We start from the raw sequence: 20,175 nt of genomic DNA, 5'->3' as shown, positions 1-20,175 counted from the left end.
AAACAAACACTACATACTTACCTACAGCCGTCTGTCCTCCAGTGCTGTGCTCTGCACTCCTCCTGTACTGGCTGTGTGCGTCGGTCAGCCGGAAAGCAGAGCGGTGACGTCACCGCTCTGCTTTCCGGCCGCTGTGCTCACAGCCAGTACAGGAGGAGAGCAGAGCACAGCGCTGGAGGACAGACGGCTGTAGGTAAGTATGTAGTGTTTGTTTTTTTTTACTTTTAGGATGGTAACCAGGGTAAAGATCGGGTTACTAAGCGCGGCCCTGCGCTTAGTTACCCGATGTTTACCCTGGTTACCGGCATCGTTGGTCGCTGGAGAGCGGTCTGTGTGACAGCTCTCCAGCGACCAAACAGCGACGCTGCAGCGATCCGGATCGTTGTCGGTATCGCTGCAGCGTCGCTAAGTGTGACGGTACCTTTAGACTGTAAGCCCCAATGTGAACAGAGATGATACTGTATGTAAAGTGCTACAGAATATGGTTATTCTACATAAGCAAAGCATAATAATATGGATAGGGGAGTGATAATGAGTAGTGATGATCTAGATGCAAATACAGACATTCTGTTGCAAGTATTGAAACAACAGATTTTGGCTATCTACGGAACTTTATGAGCACCAGCTGTCATCTCCTATCTCAGTAATGTGAAAATCTGTATTAGTTGAAGACAGAATTTACTCATTAATTGAGAATTTTGAGAATGAATCATAAATCCAGGAGGAGAAAGAAGCGTATTTATCTAATAACTTATATTGCAATTTGTTAAGTTTCAAATCTATTATTAATTTATGATGAAAAAAAAAATTAAATGATGCTTAGGCTAAGACTATGTGGTCACATTGAGTGTTTGCTTGCAGATATTTCTGCAAGGTTTCTGCATCTCTTGGCAGGATAAACCCTACTGCAAAAACATTTTTGTATGCATTTTTGTACAGCAATGAAGGCTTTTTTGAGGTAAAGATATTTTAAAAAGAAGTTTTGGGATGTAATTTCTTGGTTCAACACTACCTTTTTCAGGCTGATGCAGTGTGGCATCAGAATAATAGAATTAGGGCTTGGAGTCAGCAGCTGTCATTGACACCTAGCCCTAAGCTTAGTAATGAAAAGGTGTCAGCCAGACACACTCAATACTAAGCCGATAAGTAAGCACAAACACACAAGCACAAGCATTCAAACACACATTGTCACCTGCCTATGTAGGAGTGTTAACAGAACGAACATATAGTACATAAAAAATACGTATGTAAAATAAAAAAATAAAAGAGACTCTCAAGTGGCAGTCAAATGGTGATATAGCTTGAAAAACTAATTATTTATTGTGCATCCATTAAGCAAAACGTTGAACATTTTTGGTCCACATCCGGACTTTCATCAGAACAAATTTACTAAAGAAACTAAAAAAATAGAAAATACACACATATATATATATATATATATATATATATATACATATGTTAACATTATAGAGAAAACAACATATGATGCACATCTTAGTAGCATATATTTGAATATTGCAAGAGTAAAAAATACAATGTGTCAAAGGGAAAGTCACGTGAATTAAGACGACCATGCAGACTGTGTCCAGAGATAGGAAAAAACTTGTTCAGCGAAGTATGCCTGAGGCTAATAGTGAACAATAGTGAACAAAAGATAAGGAACTAGTTGGAAAAAACGAAAACAGGAAAAAAGGGGAAAACAAAAAGGGGGGTTTCGATTGTACGTAGGAGGTACTAAGTATTATAGTGTTAAAGGATACAAGTGCTTCAACATCTAGATGCCTGAAGAAAGAGTCCAAAGAGATCTGGTATAGTAGATACTATCAATATCCTGCCATTTGCTGATCCAAATATTTCAAGTTGCCTAGAGGGATGGAATGACATTCTGATTAACACAGTAAGGTATAGGTGAAAGGTAATAAAATCTTAAATGGCGGCAACAAAAAAAAATATACGAGACCCCGAAGGAAACTGTGGTTTATCATATGATCATTTAGAGAGTACTAAAACGTGAAATATAAATTGGAATACAGGTAGTTAATGCTGCAGTATAACTAAGGGCCCTGCTAAATGCTGCCAAAGGCCCTGCTAAATGTTGCCATGCTAAGGTAAAGAGATGTGGGGGTTCATGGGTTAAATAGCAAATAGATACATAGAGATAATTGTAAAGCCTGGATGCCGTGATGAGTCCTGCGTACATCAGTGCATATAAGTACGTGACCGAAGTCACAGAGGAGAGCGCATTATGTGTGGCGTGCTCTTCCTGTTTAAGAAGAGCTAAACGCCAGAAGACTCACCATCATGTGACCTGAATGTGTCATCGCGGTCACGTGTACGCATCGCATCCCCCCTTATGTAGTAGCATATATGGCGGCATTTGAACGTGATTTCATCTACACATGTCCCTTGTTTCAACAAAATTCCATTTTATGGCACAGATATATAGATGACATCTTTTGTATTTGGGAAAGACCTGTGCAAACTTTACTTTCCCTTGACAAACACATTAATGACATTTGGCCGGAAGGCCATCTTTCCATTGACCTTTACACCAAGGAAACTGACAGAAATAGTATACTACATCATACCACTTTCCATCCCCCTGCGGATAAAAAAATCGATTCCAAAATCACAATTTCAAAGAGTTGAGAGGAATGTGACTAATGAGCAATTAAAACAACAGAGACTGGGGGAAACAGAACACAAATTTATCGCTAGGGGTTACCCGACTAGTGTGTCAACTAGACATGGCACATCTACCCCAAGTATAAGGGAATCGAACAAACGTATTCTCTTTATACATACGTATCATCCTTACTCAAACAGGGTTCAAGCCATCATCAGGAGACATTTGATTATTTTTGCCTGAATTCCAACAACCCTTCATGCCATGCTATTGCCGCCCCATTAATTTAAATGATAAATTGGTAAAGGCAGGCATAGGATCCAATATACTCCTACCAAACAATCGTTCCTGCAAACCCAGAAATTGGGTACTTTACACAGTTTAAATTGCCTACAATGCAATAATCTACAAAAAGGCCATCTCATCTTTCACCCAAATATGGGCCAGGGCATTCCATTAAAGGCTTTTTCACTTGTGAATCCACACATGTAGTGTATGTCATAAAATGCCCATGTGGCCTAATGTACATGGGGGAAACTACGCAGGCAATTAGGGATAGGGTATCACAGCACAAATCAAATATTAGGTGCAATAGAAACCATCTTCCTCTCCCTTTTCATTTCCAAAATATGGGGCATAATATTGCACAATTAAAGTTTCAAGTTGTAGAGCAGATTGACCCATGTAGAAGTGGCCAAAACAGGGTTACAATCCTGAAGAAAAGGGAAGCCTATTGGATTTTTACGCTACAGACTTTGGAACCAAAAGGACTAAATAGAGAGTACGATACCTCAAGTTCTTTGTGAGGAATGTCGTCATGGTCATATGGACTAAAAACTTTAATAACACGTGAGTCTTCCTTACAGCAAGAATTGGACACACTACAATTGGATGTTTATGACATTGGACAGTTGCAAATCCGCGTTTAATGTTAAAGAATTCTTGACTACTCTGTATTCAATTATTTGCTGTCATATTTATATTGTCTTTCTCTCTTTTCTCTCACTTGTAGAATCATTGACCCCTTCCTTATCCACCATAATGCACCCTTTTGTTATCTATGGTATAGTGTAAGTGCACTACCTCTTGAAATATACTTAGTAGGGTCATTTATTTATTCATATCTATAAAATTTCAGCATCCATAGTGAGAATTAAAGGGAACCTGTCACCCCGTTTTTTCAGATTGAGATAAAAATACTGTTAAATAGGGCCTGCGCTGTGCGTTACAATAGTGTACGTAGTGTACCCTGATTCCCCATCTATGCTGCGAAATACATTACCAAAGTCGCCGTTTTCGCCTGTCAATCAGGCTGGTCAGGTCAGGTGGGCGTGGTGACATCGCTCTTTTCTTCCCCAGCTTTCCGTTGGTGGCGTAGTGGTGTGCGCATGTCCAAGTTCCGAATCCCCTGTGCGCACGTGAAGAAACAGCGCGCGATCTGCGCTATTACCCCTGTCATCGGTGGGGGCGTCCATCTTCCTGGGGCCGCGCGTGCGCAGATGGAGGGCTCTGCTGCACGGGGCTTCAGGAAAATGGCCGTGGGATGCTGCGCGTGCGCAGAAGAGATCGCGGCGGCCATTTTCCCAAAGCCGAGATGCAAACTCGGGCGCGTCCGAGGGTGAGTATATTCCTATTAGGTATATACTCACCCTCGAACGCGCCCTGCTTCTTTCCGGCAGCCTTCCTTCCTAAGAATCAGCGCTTGCAGGACCTTGCGTGACGTCGCGGTGACATCGCGGCTTGTGATTGGTCGCGCGAGCGGTCACATGGGCGGCCGCGCGACCAATCACAAGCCGCGACGTCACCGCGACGTCACCGCAAGGTCCTGCAAGCGCTGATTCGAAGGAAGGAAGGTTCCCGGTTAGTACCAGGGCGCGTCAGAGGGTAAGTATAGCGATATTTTTTATTTTAATTCTTTATTTTACATTAAATATGGATTCCGATACCGATTTCCGATATTGCAAACATATCGGAACTCGGGATCGGAATTCCGATACCACATTCAGAAGATCGCCGACTTCATGGCCGACCCCACACAGGGGTCGGGTCGGGTTTCATGAAACCCGACTTTGCCAAAAGTCGGCGACTTCTGAAAGTGGCCAACCCATTTCGCTCAACCCTAGTGATTACGCTAATATGGCAGAGCATGGAAATCAAATTACCTGTTACTGCCCTCCTTCGAGTTAGTGGAGTGAGGAAAGATGCAGTTTACTTGATTGTTGCTTTCGATTACCTGAATCATTTGTATTTGTAATTTGGCTTATAGATATACAGTGGGGCAAAAAAGTATTTAGTCAGTCAGCAATAGTGCAAGTTCCACCACTTAAAAAGATGGGAGGCGTCTGTAATTTACATCATTTGTAGACCTCAACTATGAGAGACAAACTGAGAAAAAAAATCCAGAAAATCACATTGTCTGTTTTTTTAACATTTTATTTGCATATTATGGTGGAAAATAAGTGTTTGGTCAGAAACAAAATTTCATCTCAATACTTTGTAATATATCCTTTGTTGGCAATGACAGAGGTCAAACGTTTTCTGTAAGTCTTCACAAGGTTGCCACACACTGTTGTTGGTATGTTGGCCCATTCCTCCATGCAGATCTCCTCTAGAGCAGTGATGTTTTTGGCTTTTCGCTTGGCAACACGGACTTTCAACTCCCTCCAAAGGTTTTCTATAGGGTTGAGATCTGGAGACTGGCTAGGCCACTCCAGGACCTTGAAATGCTTCTTACGAAGCCACTCCTTCGTTGCCCTGGTGGTGTGCTTTGGATCATTGTCATGTTGAAAGACCCAGCCACGTTTCATCTTCAATGCCCTTGCTGATGGAAGGAGGTTTGCACTCAAAATCTCACGATACATGGCCCCATTCATTCTTTCATGTACCCAGATTAGTCGTCCTGGCCCCTTTGCAGAGAAACAACCCCAAAGCATGATGTTTCCACCACCATGCTTTACAGTAGGTATGGTGTTTGATGGATGCAACTCAGTATTCTTTTTCCTCCAAACACGACAAGTTGTGTTTCTACCAAACAGTTCCAGTTTGGTTTCATCAGACCATAGGACATTCTCCCAAAACTCCTCTGGATCATCCAAATGCTCTCTAGCAAACTTCAGACGGGCCCGGACATGTACTGGCTTAAGCAGTGGGACACGTCTGGCACTGCAGGATCTGAGTCCATGGTGGCGTAGTGTGTTACTTATGGTAGGCCTTGTTACATTGGTCCCAGCTCTCTGCAGTTCATTCACTAGGTCCCCCCACGTGGTTCTGGGATTTTTGCTCACCGTTCTTGTGATCATTCTGACCCCACGGGGTGGGATTTTGCGTGGAGCCCCAGATCGAGGGAGATTATCAGTAGTCTTGTATGTCTTCCATTTTCTAATTATTGCTCCCACTGTTGATTTCTTCACTCCAAGCTGGTTGGCTCTTGCAGATTCAGTCTTCCCAGCCTGGTGCAGGGCTACAATTTTGTTTCTGGTGTCCTTTGACAGCTCTTTGGTCTTCACCATAGTGGAGTTTGGAGTCAGACTGTTTGAGGGTGTGCACAGGTGTCTTTTTATACTGATAACAAGTTTAAACAGGTGCCATTACTACAGGTAATGAGTGGAGGAAAGAGGAGACTCTTAAAGAAGAAGTTACAGGTCTGTGAGAGCCAGAAATCTTGATTGTTTGTTTCTGACCGAATACTTATTTTCCACCATAATATGCAAAAAAAATGATAAAAAAACAGACAATGTGATTTTCTGGATTTTTTTTTCTCAGTTTGACTCCCATAGTTGAGGTCTACCTATGATGTAAATTACAGACGCCTCTCATCTTTTTAAGTGGTGGAACTTGCACTATTGCTGACTGACTAAATACTTTTTTGCCCCACTGTATACAATATACAGAGAAAAGTTGGACACCTACATATACTCCAGCAGCTTATAGGATGAGCTTATATAAATCCTTATGCATTTATGTGGAGTTGGTCCTCTTTTCAGCTAAAACAGCTTCTGTGAAGGCTTCCTACAATAGTTTGGAGCTTGTCTGTTATATTTTATTGCCTATTGATCCTGAAGACTCTTTTTGAGGTCAAATACTGATGTGGGATGAGAGGACTTACTTACAATCTCCACTAAGGTTGAGGTTAGTGCTGTGGGGTCCACTAAAGTTATTCATATCTAACTTACTGAACCATTCCTTTATGTGCAATGCTTTATGCAATGGGCATTATCATGCTTAAACAGAAAAAGGTCTCTCCAAAACTGTTTCTACAAACCTGGAATTATAGAATTGTCTAAAACATCTTGGCATGCGGAAGCATTAAGATTTCCTTTTACTAGAACTAAATAGTCAAGGCAACCCAACAACATTATTCCTCCTTCATCAAACTTTACAGTTTGCACAATGCAGTCAGGTAAGTAACATTTCCAGGCATTTGCCAAACCCAGAGCCATTCACCAGATTGTCTGATAAAAAAGCTTGATTGGTCACTCCACAAAACTTGTTTCTACTGCTAGAGTATCCAGTATTGTTCAGCATTTATTATAGTACAATCCAGTATCCAGTATTGTTCAGCATTTATTATAGTACAATACACCGTGTTCCTAATTAATGTGAAAATTGGATTTAAGTGTCATAAAGATTTAATTGTTTTTCAAATAAACTCATGGATGGTATTGTATCTCAGGGCTCAATAGATTACTGAAGTCAATCTTAAACACATGTGATAATTAGTTTTCCAGGTGAATCTAATTAAAGGAAAACTACTTTAAAATTATGTCCAACATTATTAAGCAGGCCACAGTTTTCAAGTAACATGGGAAAGAAAAAGGATCTCTCTGCTGCCGAAAAGCATCAAATAGTGCAATGCCTTGGTCAAGGGATGAAAACATTAGATATTTCCCGAAAACGTAAGCGTGATTATCGTACTTTTAAGAGATTTGTGGCTGAATCTGAGCAGAGATGTGTTCGTGCTGATAAAGGCATAATGAGGAAGATTTTTGCCAGGCAATTTCATCGGATTAAGAGAGCAGCTGCTAAAAAGCCATTACAAACCAGCAAACAGATATTTGAAGCTGCTGGTGCCTCTGGATTCACTCGAACCTCAAGGTGTAGGATCCTTCAAAGGCTTGCTTTGGTTCATAAATCTACTATTCAGCAACCCCTAAACAATGTTCACAATCAGAAACGGTTGCAGTTGGCCCAGACATACATGAAGACTAATTTTCAAACAGTCTTGTTTACTGATGAGTGTCGAGCAACCCTGGATGGTCCAGATAGATGGAGTAGTGGATGGTTGGTGGATGGCCACCATGTCCCAACAAAGATGCAACGTCAGCAAGGAGGTGGAGGAGTCATGTTTTGGGCCGGAATCATGGGGAAACAGCTGGCAGGGCCCTTTAAGGTTCCTGAAGGTGTGAAAATGGCATCTGCAAAGTATATAAAGTTTTTGACTGACAACTTTCTTCCATGGTATATAAAGCAAAATCTTCTTCATGCATGACAATGCACTATCTCATGCTGCAAAGAATACCTGAGTTATTGGCTGCTATGGGCATAAAAGGAGATAAACTCATGGTGTGGCCACCATGTTACCCTGACCTCCACCATATGGAGAACCTTTGGAGTATCATCAAGCAAAAGATCTATGAGGGTGGGAGGCAGTTCAGATCAAAACAGCATCTCTGGGAGGCTATTCTGACTTCATGCAAAGAAATACAAGCAGAAACTCTCCAAAAACTCACAAATTCAATGGATGCAAGAATTGTGAAGGTGATATCAAAGAAGAGGTCCTATGTTAACATGTAACTTGGCCTGTTAGGATGTTTTGGAGTTAAATAGCTTTTTGTTCAGTGAATCTGACCTCCTAATGCTGCAAATTCCACAAATGAGCATTTTCAGTTCTTTAAAACATATCAAATGTTTAGAAATTCTACTGTGCCTAATAATTTGGAACAATGCATCTTGAGTTTTTATTCATTTGGGAGATTATACTGTTATCATTGGGAGGTTTCTTCAACAAAATTCAATGTATACTCTAACGCAGAGGTCACCAACCTTTCTGACCTTGAGAGCCACATCCAGCTATGAAAGAGGGTTGTGAGCCACATTCCGCTCTGAGAGAGGGTCGCGAACCACAACCAGCTCCTTCTCCACTCACAGCAGTGAGTAGTAGAGCCTCCATTACCGGTATAATGACAGCCAAAGCTTTTCCACTGAAATCACACAAGGCAGTATGCCAAGCTTCATGGTTTTCTATCTCACCCCCATTTAGATCAGCTCTTCTGTACAGGGCTAAACACAAAGGTCACCATTTAGAGATCTACTCTTAATAGTTATTTACACCTGGTACTAATGCACCAAGCTGGCAGGCAGCTGCAAGCCACACAACACGGGCTTGCGAGCCAGATGGGGCTCCCGAGCTACAGGTTGGGGACCCCTGCTCTAATGGGTGATGACTTTTATTAGACTGAGTGTCATTTGCACTGACCATTTAGGAAAATACGAGAAAAATATAATTTGCATAATAATTTGGAACATGGTGTAGAATTTATAAGTAAAAAGATCATCAGTGCTGAAACATTTTAAATCACTGCAGTTCAGATATTAGTCAATGTTTACTGTACAACTATACAACATATTACTGTTTGGAGTATTTTTCCAATGTTTTAGGGCTTTTTCTTCCTATCTTTATTGAAATGAGAGCTTTGACATTCTCTCACTATATTAAATCATATCAAAATGGCTGCTGCATTCCTTGCCTAGATTATTATACAGGCTATGATTGTTCCTCCAATTCATGTGATGTGATAGCTGCAAGGCGTCATTGGGAAGCCTCCGCAGATGCAATTCAGGTAATGTCAGCCTTCTGTGACTGATGTAGTCTTTCGCATTGTGTAAAATAAAAAGGCATCAATTAGTTATTGGCCATATCCCCTCAAATTTGCTTGGACTTGTGATTTTCATAAAATTTCATTCTAATTTTATTTACATTGAGTTCATTTGCTCATCTCTACCAGGCAAATGCACTTTTTTCCTCAAAATTTGTGGGGAAAATTGGGGTGCATATTATCATCTGAATGTAGGTTACCAGCTGCAGTGGAGGGGGGTCCCAGGGTTGTTGCTGAAGGAATCTTCTCTATTGTGCATGCGCCACCTCAGATGGCCATTTTCCTGAAGTTCACCACTTTCAAAAGCATGGAAAGTGTGGGGGCTCCGGGCTTTCACAAAATGTTGGTGGAGCCTCTGCACCGCTGAACACCACCTCTTACCAGCCTGGGGCCCGCAGCACCGCCCCACTCCTGCCTCCACCGCCAGCTTCCTGCCACAATTGACCCTACCACCTGGGGCCCCGCTCCACTGCCGCTGACCCCACCTAGGTAAGCTACCATAAAATCAAATAAGACACTCCACCATTTTATTTAAAAAAAGTGTTTCCTATTTTCATGCCCAAAATTTTGGGTGAGTCTTATAATCCGGTGCATTTTACAGTATAATCCGTAAAATACGGTATTCCCTTTAGCACATTATCTCTGCTGCATATGAGCCGATCTCCATGACACAGTATTATGGCACAGAGTGGACAGGGGCTATATTACCATCTAAATATCTACATCTATATTCAATTGGCTCAACACAACACTGGGTAAAATGTATATATTGCGTCACACTTGGTGCTGGGCTTGACTTGGCATAATTCAAGTATTGTCTCTTTAAGGGTACGTTCACATTCGCGTCTTTGGACGCAGCATCGTCGCCGCAAAACAAGGCATGTGTCATGCGTCCCTATCTTTAACATTGGGGATGCATGGGCATGCGTTGTCATGCGTTTTGGTGCATTTTGCGACGCATGCATCATTTCGGCGCACCTAGCAGGGCACGGCAAACGCAACATGTTGCATTTTTTCTGCGTCCAAAATTTTTTAAAAAACCGCATGCGTCGCACTTGCATTGCATTTGCGTCGTTGATGCGTCAAAACCCCCATTGAAGTGTATTGGCAACGCAGAAGACGCAAGTACTTGCGTTGTTGTGCGTTGTACGACGCATGCGTTCTTTAATTAAAAAATAGGATAAGTGTCTAGATGGTGTCTAGACACTGAAAAGACCCTATATATATATATATAAAAAAGGTTGAACGCATGCGTCAAAAAAGCCTGTGTTTTACATGCGTCTTTCGTGCGTCGTGCGTTGCATCCACGACGCTGCGTCCAAAGACGCGAATGTGAACGTAGCCTTATTTCTGCATTTCTGTGTATTTTTGCCTGAATGTTTCTTTTAGTTAATTACTGGGATATTATACGTTTGAATTGTTCAATCTTTACTGGAAAACTAAGGACCCTATTCATCAAGACTATCATTTTGTACACCAGTATTCATGGATAGGGCAACAGAGTAAGATGCATCACATTTTTAAAGAGGCTTGGATAATTTTGCAACATTTAAAGCATGTTTATGTCAGAAAACTGTGGAACTGCTTGATGAATCAGGTCTGAAGAGTTTCTTTTATAAGGTAATTGCTGATAAGTCTACTGTGAAATTTTGTATATTGATTTTTTAATGTAGTTCTGTCATATGATAATTTTGCAGGTTGAGATAGTGATGTCATTACTTGGAATGTTTTGTCCTCCACTTTTCGAAACAATTGCAAACCTAGAAGATTACCATCCTAGAGTGGCATTAAAGTGGCAGCTTGGAAGAATCTTTGCTTTGTTCCTTGGCAATCTTTACACCTTCTTACTGGCTTTGATGGATGATGTGAATGAGAAAGTAAGACCTGAATAAACAAATTGCTTAAGCTATGGCTAATATGCATTTATTGGAAATCACAGGCGAAAACCATGTGATACAATGGCAGACTAAAATGCCTCTGGGCAGCATGCAGAAAAATCCCCAGGTTATATGGGGGAGAGTGCAGAAATGCAAAATACCAATGAACAATCACACACACACATCTATCATCCATGAAGGGGTGGCTGCTTACTAAGATCAACACTATAGATGAGCAAATTTAGAAATGCTGATTTTTAAAATTCTACTCCATGAAGAATCAAGAAAACATCGGTCATCGGCTTAATTATAAAGAATCATCAAAAGGTTAAAAGATATTAAAAAATACATATACTCACCTTACCACTCATCTCTCTGGCCCATCTCATTCTCACTGTCACCTATTCAGTCTTCGACGCATGTTCTTTTCACCGCCGTGAGCGCTAAATCTTCAGGCCTCTTCATGTTAGGCCGAGGTCACACTTGTGAGTGCAATGCGAGAAACTACCATGAGTCTCTCACGTCAATACCCAGCACTGCCACTGGCAATCGGAACCGGAGCATTCGACTGCATGTAGCTCTGTGCAGCTGAACTCTTCGTTCCTGAGAGCCGGCGGCACTGCTCGGTATTGATGCGAGAGACTCATGGGAGTTTCTCGCATTGCACTCGCAAATATAACCCAGGTCTTAAACTGGGACTTCCAACAATGATGAAGCCTGGAACAGTTCTGCACATGCATGTGCAAAGTCATGGCACATGTCATAAGGATATCATACTGTTATGACCTTATGTGCACTTGTTCAGAAAAGTGACTCATCAGAGTAGGAACGCTTGACCCACCATGAAGTGCCAGGGCCAGAGAGGTTAGCCGGAAAGGTGAGTACAAGTATTGTTGTTTAATTTTAACATTCATTTTATGGAGAATAACTTCTCTGCAAGTCAAATTTCCTTGGAAAATCAGCATGAACAGGCAAATTCAAGTTTTGCCTCGTTTGCTCATCTCTAGGCAAAACTAATTATATTAAAACATTTTTACAGTTACATTCTGAATATGATGTAAGAAAGCTCTAATCTTTGAGATAATGGAATCCCTAATTGGAAAACATATATAATGCAAAGGAACATTTTTGGTCAGGTCTTGTTTACTCACAAAATATTTGGAAATTGCATCAAATCATAAATAAGAAAACATGTAAAGTACCTAATCTCATAGTATTGGGTACAAACACAAAACAACAACATAATTTGTTTCAGATAATTGCAATCAATACATACAATATTTTTCTTTGATTTTGTTTATGAGAGTTATCAATACAGTGACATTAAAGGTGATGGCAGTTTGCTATTGTGTGTCTTTCTTTTACCATAATATTTCCTTCATCCACTTGACATGGTGAAGAAGTTCAGGAATGTAGTGTATAAGTATTATGTACTGGCTGAAATATGGAATAAGACTGTGAATTAGTAGCTCACAGCTTTAGACTTATTTTCTTTTAGCCTGAATGCTTACTATAACAGAGCTCTACTATCATTGGGAGGACTGCTCAGGTGTGACATTAGATGAAATTACCATATATACTCGTGTATAAGTCAACCCGAGTATAAGCCGAGGCACGTAATTTTGCCTCGAAGAACTGGGAAAACTTATTGGCTTGAGTATAAGCCAGGTATGCATTGTCCCCTAATCCCTATTCTGGTATGTGTGGCTCCTTATTCCCTATTCTTGTATGCATGGCTTCTTATTCCCATCCTTGTATGCATGGCTCCTTATTCCCATCCTTGTATGCATGGCTCCTTGTTCCCATCCTTGTATGCATGGCTCCTTGTTCCCATCCTTGTATGCATGGCTCCTTGTTTCCATCCTTGTCTGCATGGCTCTTTATTCCTATCCTTGTATGCATGGCTCCTTATTCCCATCCTTGTATGCATGGCTCCTTATTCCCATCCTTGTATGCATGGCTCCTTATTCCCATCCTTGTCTGCATGGCTCCTTATTCCCATCCTTGTATGCATGGCTCCTTATTCCCATCCTTGTATGCATGGCTCCTTATTCCCATCCTTGTATGCTTGGCTCCTTGTTCCCATCCTTGTATGCATGGCTTCTTGTTTCCATCCTTGTCTGCATGGCTCCTTATTCCTATCCTTGTATGCATGGCTCCTTATTCCCATCCTTGTATGCATGGCTCCTTGTTTCCATCCTTGTCTGCATGGCTCCTTATTCCCATCCTTGTATGCATGGCTCCTTGTTTCCATCCTTGTATGCATGGCTCCTTATTCCCATCCTTGTATGCATGGCTCCTTGTTTCCATCCTTGTCTGCATGGCTCCTTATTCCCATCCTTGTATGCATGGCTCCTTATTCCCATCCTTGTATGCATGGCTCCTTGTTCCCATCCTTGTCTGCATGGTTCCTTATTCCCATCCTTGTCTGCATGCTTCCTTATTCCCATCCTTGTCTGCATGCTTCCTTATTCCCATCCTTGTCTGCATGGTTCCTTATTCCCATCCTTGTCTGCATGGTTCCTTATTCCCATCCTTGTATGCATGGTTCCTTATTCCCATCCTTGTATGCATGGCTCCTTATTCCCATCCTTGTATGCAAAGCTCCTTATTCCCATCCTTGTATGCATGGCTCCTTATCCCCTGTCCTTGTATGCATGGCTCCTTATTCCTATCCTTGTATGCATGGCTCCTTGTACCCATCCTTGTCTGCATGGCTCCTTATCCCCTATCCTTGCATGCATGGCTCCTTATCCCCTATCCTTGCATGCATGGCTCCTTATCCCCTATCCTTGTCTGCATGGCTCCTTATCCCCTATCCTTGTATGCATGGCTCCTTTTTCCCATCCTTGTATGCATGGCTCCTTATTTCCATCCTTGTATGCATGGCTTCTTATTCCCATCCTTATCTGCATGGCTCCTTATTCCCATCCTTGTATGCATGGCTCCTTATTCCTATCTTTGTATGCATGGCTCCTTATTCCCATCCTTGTATGCATGGCTCCTTGTTTCCATCCTTGTCTGTATGGCTCCTTATTCCCATCCTTGTATGCATGGCTCCTTATATCCATCCTTGTATGCATGGCTCCTTGTTCCCATCCTTGTCTGCATGGTTCCTTATTCCCATCCTTGTCTGCATGGTTCCTTATTCCCATCCTTGTCTGCATGGTTCCTTATTCCCATCCTTGTCTGCATGCTTCCTTATTCCCATCCTTGTCTGCATGCTTCCTTATTCCCATCCTTGTCTGCATGGTTCCTTATTCCCATCCTTGTATGCATGGCTCCTTATCCCCTGTCCTTGTATGCATGGCTCCTTATTCCCATCCTTGTATGCATGGCTCCTTGTTCCCATCCTTGTCTGCATGGCTCCTTATCCCCTATCCTTGCATGCATGGCTCCTTATCCCCTATCCTTGTCTGCATGGCTCCTTATCCCCTATCCTTGTCTGCATGGCTCCTTATTCCCTATCCTTGTCTGCATGGCTCCTTATTCCCTATCCTTGTCTGCATGGCTCCTTATCCCCTATCCTTGTATGCATGGCTCCTTATCCCCTATCCTTGTATGCATGGCTCCTTTTTCCCATCCTCGTATGCATGGCTCCTTATTTCCATCCTTGTATGCATGGCTTCTTATTCCCATCCTTATCTGCATGGCTCCTTATTCCCATCCTTGTATGCATGGCTCCTTATTTCCATCCTTGTATGCATGGCTCCTTATTTCCATCCATGTACGCATGGCTCCTTATTCCCATCCTTGTGTGCATGGCTCCTTATTCTCATTATTGTCTGTATGATTCCTCATCCACATCCTTGTATGTATGGCCTCCATGAGAAAAGCATAAAAAAGCATCCTACTTACCTTCAATGCGTGCCATTGCAGCATCTCGTTCCAGTGCTAGCAGCTCCTGCAGCCAGGCGATCACGTGTCCCCACTCATTAAGGTAATGAATATTCACCTCTCTCCACACCTATAAGATTGGAGAAAGGTGAATATTCAGTACCTTAATGAGCGGGCACCCGTGAGAGCACAGCAGCTGCTGGAAGCTGGTGGCTGTAACTATGTGTGCGCTATAAGAGAAATGAATATTCATTGCCAATGCAGTGAATATTTATTTCTCTTTAGCAGCGGGCACAGGCATTAACCGAAGCGACCGGCTCCTGCCTCCTGTGCCCTGCTGCTCTGCCACTCCCCCTCCCCCCAATAAAATGGGCAATGACTCGTATAAGCCGAAGGGGGCATTTTCAGCACAAAAAAGGTGCTGAAAAACTCGGCTTATACACAAGTGTATACAGTAGATTAAGATGTACATTAAGTAAAAATAATCTTAGAGTAAAATTATGTACCAAAGCCTGCTTCATATGTTGGCATATGCAACAGATTGGGACTTATTATAAGTGAAAGGAGGACTTTATACTAACCAGACAGCAGATGGCGATAGTGTGTAAAGTCATATACTTGCTGTAATGTGGGGACGGAAGCTCTCAGTGGTTTGTTGTTTTCTTACTTTCGGTTTTGCTTTTCTTCATGAATGTGTTGTCTTCAGTGCACAGACTGTGTGACACTGAATTGTATCTCATGTTTGTCCAGTATGAAGTAAATACTGTTTACTCGAGATATCTTGCTGATTGAAGCTCTCCTAAGTACAGCGGTGACTGCAAGAAGACGCACTCTGCAACAGGTTATGGGCCCAGGCACCCCAGGCACCCCAGATAACCCCAGATAACTCCAGGCAACCCAGGCACCCCAGACACTACAGGTCTGCACTACAAGCTCAGGCAGAAGGATCCTGGTTTATAGCCCAGATAACGGAGCACACAGATAAGCTCTGTAAACAGAAGGAACTAAATCCAGATACAGAGTGACAGAGGAATTCAGCATCCCAGGAGCTGGATATAATTGCAGAGAATTCACAGGACATACAGGAGAATATCTTCAGTACAACTCTCTAAACAAGTAAGACTATATAAAGATGATGAGTAACACAGAACTGAAATTTACAGTAGCTAAACTGAATAGTGAAAATTATCAGTTATGGAAATTCAAAGTAGAGATGTTGTTATCTAAGGATGATCTATGGGAAGTAATTGTTACAGCAAGACCAGATCAAGATAATCAGACATGGGATAAGAAGGATATAAAAGCTAGAGCCACCATTAGCTTATTAGTGGATGATGCTCAATTAATACATATAAGAAATGAAGAAACAGCTAAGGGAATGTGGGAAGCATTAAGAAAACTGTATGAAAGACCTAGCTTGAATCACAAGTTGTTTTTATTAAGAAAGCTGTACAGTATGAGATTGAGTGCAAATGACGATATGCAGAAGCACATATTCTCAATGATGGAAGTGATATCACAGCTAAGATCTATTGGTGAAGATGTTAAAGAAAGTCATGTAGCAGCTATATTGTTGTGCAGTTTACCAGATTCGTATACAGCCTTGATAAATGCCCTTGAGACGAGACCAGAAACTGACATTACATTAGATTTTGTGAAAACAAGACTAATAGATGAACATCAGAGAAGAAAAGAACAAAGAAATGATTCTTCTACTGAAAAGGACAGTGAAAACGCTCTTAAAGCTACAGAATTCCAAAAACCCTATAATAAAGAGACAAGAGAATGCTTCAGATGTAAGAAAAAAGGTCATTTAAAGAAAGACTGTACCATATGGAAAGCAGAACAACAAAAATTACAACATAAGCATACACAGAAAGTAAAAAACACAATTTCCAATTCATGTGAGAATAATTGGAATGGCACATTTAAAGTAACAGACAAGAAATCATCACTTGGTTGGTTTATTGATTCAGGAGCAACGAGTCATATGACAAGTGACAAGAATTTCTTTACTGATCTTGATTTAGGTAAGAAAGAAGCCATTTATCTCGCAGATGGAAGCAAAATAACCGCAGAAGGTATCGGACAAGGTATGCTAAATTGTTCAAACAAGTTCGGACAAGATTCAAAGATACTTGTACAAGATGTGTTGTATGTTCCAAAATTGGAAGGCGGATTATTATCTGTGAAACGTTTAACAGCAAAAGGACTTACAGTGAAATTCAAAGACAATGAGTGTGCAATTATTGCAGGAAACAAGGTGATAACCAAAGTCAAGGCAAATGAACAATTATATCATTTTGACACACCAAAGGAACAGATGAAGGTATGTACACATGATCACAAAAACTGTATTCACATTTGGCATAGACGTCTAGGACATAGACACCCTGACAGTATAAGGGAACTACAGAGAAAAGAATTGACAAAAGATTTAAAGATATCAGATTGCTCAATTACCATAAGATGTGATTGTTGTATAAAATCCAAAGCCACAAGGATATCTATTCCAAAAGAAAGTGAGATGAAAAGCGAAAGACCACTTGATTTGGTGCATACTGACGTATGTGGACCCATGAAAGTGACTACATCAGGAGGCAATAGATACATGTTGACTTTTATAGACGATTACTCAAGATACACAGTCACATACTTAATTAAAAACAAAAGTGAAGTTTTTGATAAACTTGTAGACTATGTAACAAGATCAAGTAACAAATTTCAAAGGAAGCCAATTGTCATCAGAAGTGATAATGGAGGTGAATTTACAAGTCACAGAATAGAAGACTACTTAAGACAAAATGGAATAGAACACCAGAAAACTGTTCCATACACACCTGAACAAAATGGAGTAGCAGAAAGGAAAAACAGAACTCTAACAGAGATGATAAGATGTATGCTGACGGATTCCAAACTACCAGAGAAATATTGGGGTGAGGCAGCAATGACAGCTACTTATCTACAGAACCGACTTTTTTCCAGAAAACTGATGAAAACTCCATATGAACTGTGGCAAGGTATGAAACCAAGTGTCAATCATTTAAAAGTTTTTGGATGTAAATTTTTCATATTCATTCCAACAGAAAAACGTTCCAAACTTCAAAACAGATCCATGGAAGGAATATTTGTTGGATATAGTGAAAATTGCAAAGGATACAAAATCCTAGATCCCAAAACAGACAGAGTTACGGTGAGTAACAGTGTGACATTCATTGAAGATTTGAATGAAGATATTATGATTTCAGTTGAAACAAAAAATGAGAAAACCAATAATGACACAACTGAAGAAATATCTGATGAGAAAGAAGTAGAAGTTAATGAAGAAGAAAATACTGAAAGTGAAGAATCACAACTACAAACAGACACAGAACCAAGACGTTCAATGAGAGAGAACAAAGGAAAACCACCAAAACGTCTCTCATACAAGACAAGCACAAGAAAAATCTATGAGCCTACTTCTTGGGAAGAAATATCTAAACTTCCAGTGGAAGAAGCTAATAAATGGATAGAAGCAACAGAAACAGAAATTAAATCCATGCAAGATTCAAATACATGGACACTAACAGATTTACCAGAAGGAAGAAAAACCATAGGATGTAAATGGATTTTTAAAGTTAAATACCAAACAGATGGCACAGCTGAAAGATACCGAGCAAGACTCGTAGCTAAAGGGTATTCTCAAAAATATGGAGAAGACTATGATGAAACATTTGCTCCAGTTGTCAAACACACTACAATAAGAACTTTACTTACAGTTGCAGCAATGAAACAGATGCAACTGAGACATCTGGATGTAAAGACAGCTTTTCTGAATGGAGATTTAACAGAAGACATTTATATGGAACAACCTCCAGGATTCAAATATGAAAGAAATCCAAACAAAGTTTGTAAACTACAGAAAAGCATATATGGTTTAAAGCAATCAGCTAAAGCGTGGAATGACAAAATCACGGAAGTACTTAAAAATGAAAAATTTCAAAGAAGCAAAGCTGATCCATGCTTATACACAAAAAGGCTGATTAATAGATGCATTTACATACTCATATATGTAGACGACATTTTGATTTGTTTTGAACAAGAAAGGGATAACGAAAACATTCTAAAAATCCTGAAGCAACATTTCGAAATCAAAGACTTGGGAAATGTAAAACAATATCTAGGAATACAAGTAGAAAGAGAAGAAGATGGAAGTTTCCTACTGAATCAAAATCACATGATTCAAGACATAACAGAAAAATTTGGATTAAAAGATGCAAAAACAGTAAAGTCTCCAATGGAAACTAATTATCTCAAAGAGATGAACAGTGAACAAAATATGCTACCAAATAATGAAGAATACAGAACAGCAATAGGAAAACTACTGTATCTAGCAACCGTTACAAGACCAGACATCGCAGCAGCAGTAGGAATCCTTAGTAGAAAGGTATCAAAACCAAATAAAGCTGATTGGAATGCCGTGAAGAGAGTAATGCGTTATTTGAAAGGAACTAGCAATGTTAAGCTGAAATTACCCACAAGCGATGATTGCATTTTAACAGGATATGTTGATGCAGATTGGGCTGGAGATCCAACTGACAGAAGATCTACCAGTGGACATATTTTTTTCCTCTCAGGTGGACCAATAAGTTGGACAAGTAAGAAACAGTCAATTGTGACACTACCTTCAACAGAAGCAGAATATGTTGCCGCAGCACACGCGAGTCAAGAAGTACTGTGGTTAAGACAATTGTTGACAGAATTAGGACAACCACAGTTGGCACCAACAAAACTAAAAGAGGACAATCAAGGATGTCTTGTTCTTGCTCAGATGGAAAGAGTCAATCCAAGAACCAAACATATTGATGTGAAATATCATTTCTTGAGAGATCATCAGGAACAAGGAGTCTTGAAGTTAGAGTACTGTCCTACTGAAGAAATGACAGCAGACATTTTCACGAAGGCGTTGAATGCTGATAAA

General features: G+C 40.7%; 1 protein-coding gene across 1 annotated transcript in view; it reads left to right on the top strand.

Moving 5' to 3' along the window:
- Positions 1-20,175, top strand: part of LOC138643323 (transmembrane channel-like protein 2) — a 230,008-nt gene that overhangs the window by 121,815 nt on the left and 88,018 nt on the right. The window contains exon 10 of the mRNA XM_069732252.1: positions 11,199-11,378. Coding sequence (XP_069588353.1) covers positions 11,199-11,378 — 180 coding nt within the window. The remainder of the gene's footprint in view (positions 1-11,198; positions 11,379-20,175) is intronic.

The sequence above is a fragment of the Ranitomeya imitator genome, chromosome 6 (assembly GCF_032444005.1).
Source record: "Ranitomeya imitator isolate aRanImi1 chromosome 6, aRanImi1.pri, whole genome shotgun sequence".
NCBI classification, from domain to species: Eukaryota; Metazoa; Chordata; class Amphibia; order Anura; family Dendrobatidae; genus Ranitomeya; species Ranitomeya imitator.
Note: the sequence above shows the minus strand (reverse complement) of the source record. Positions and strands in the feature narration are given on the sequence as shown.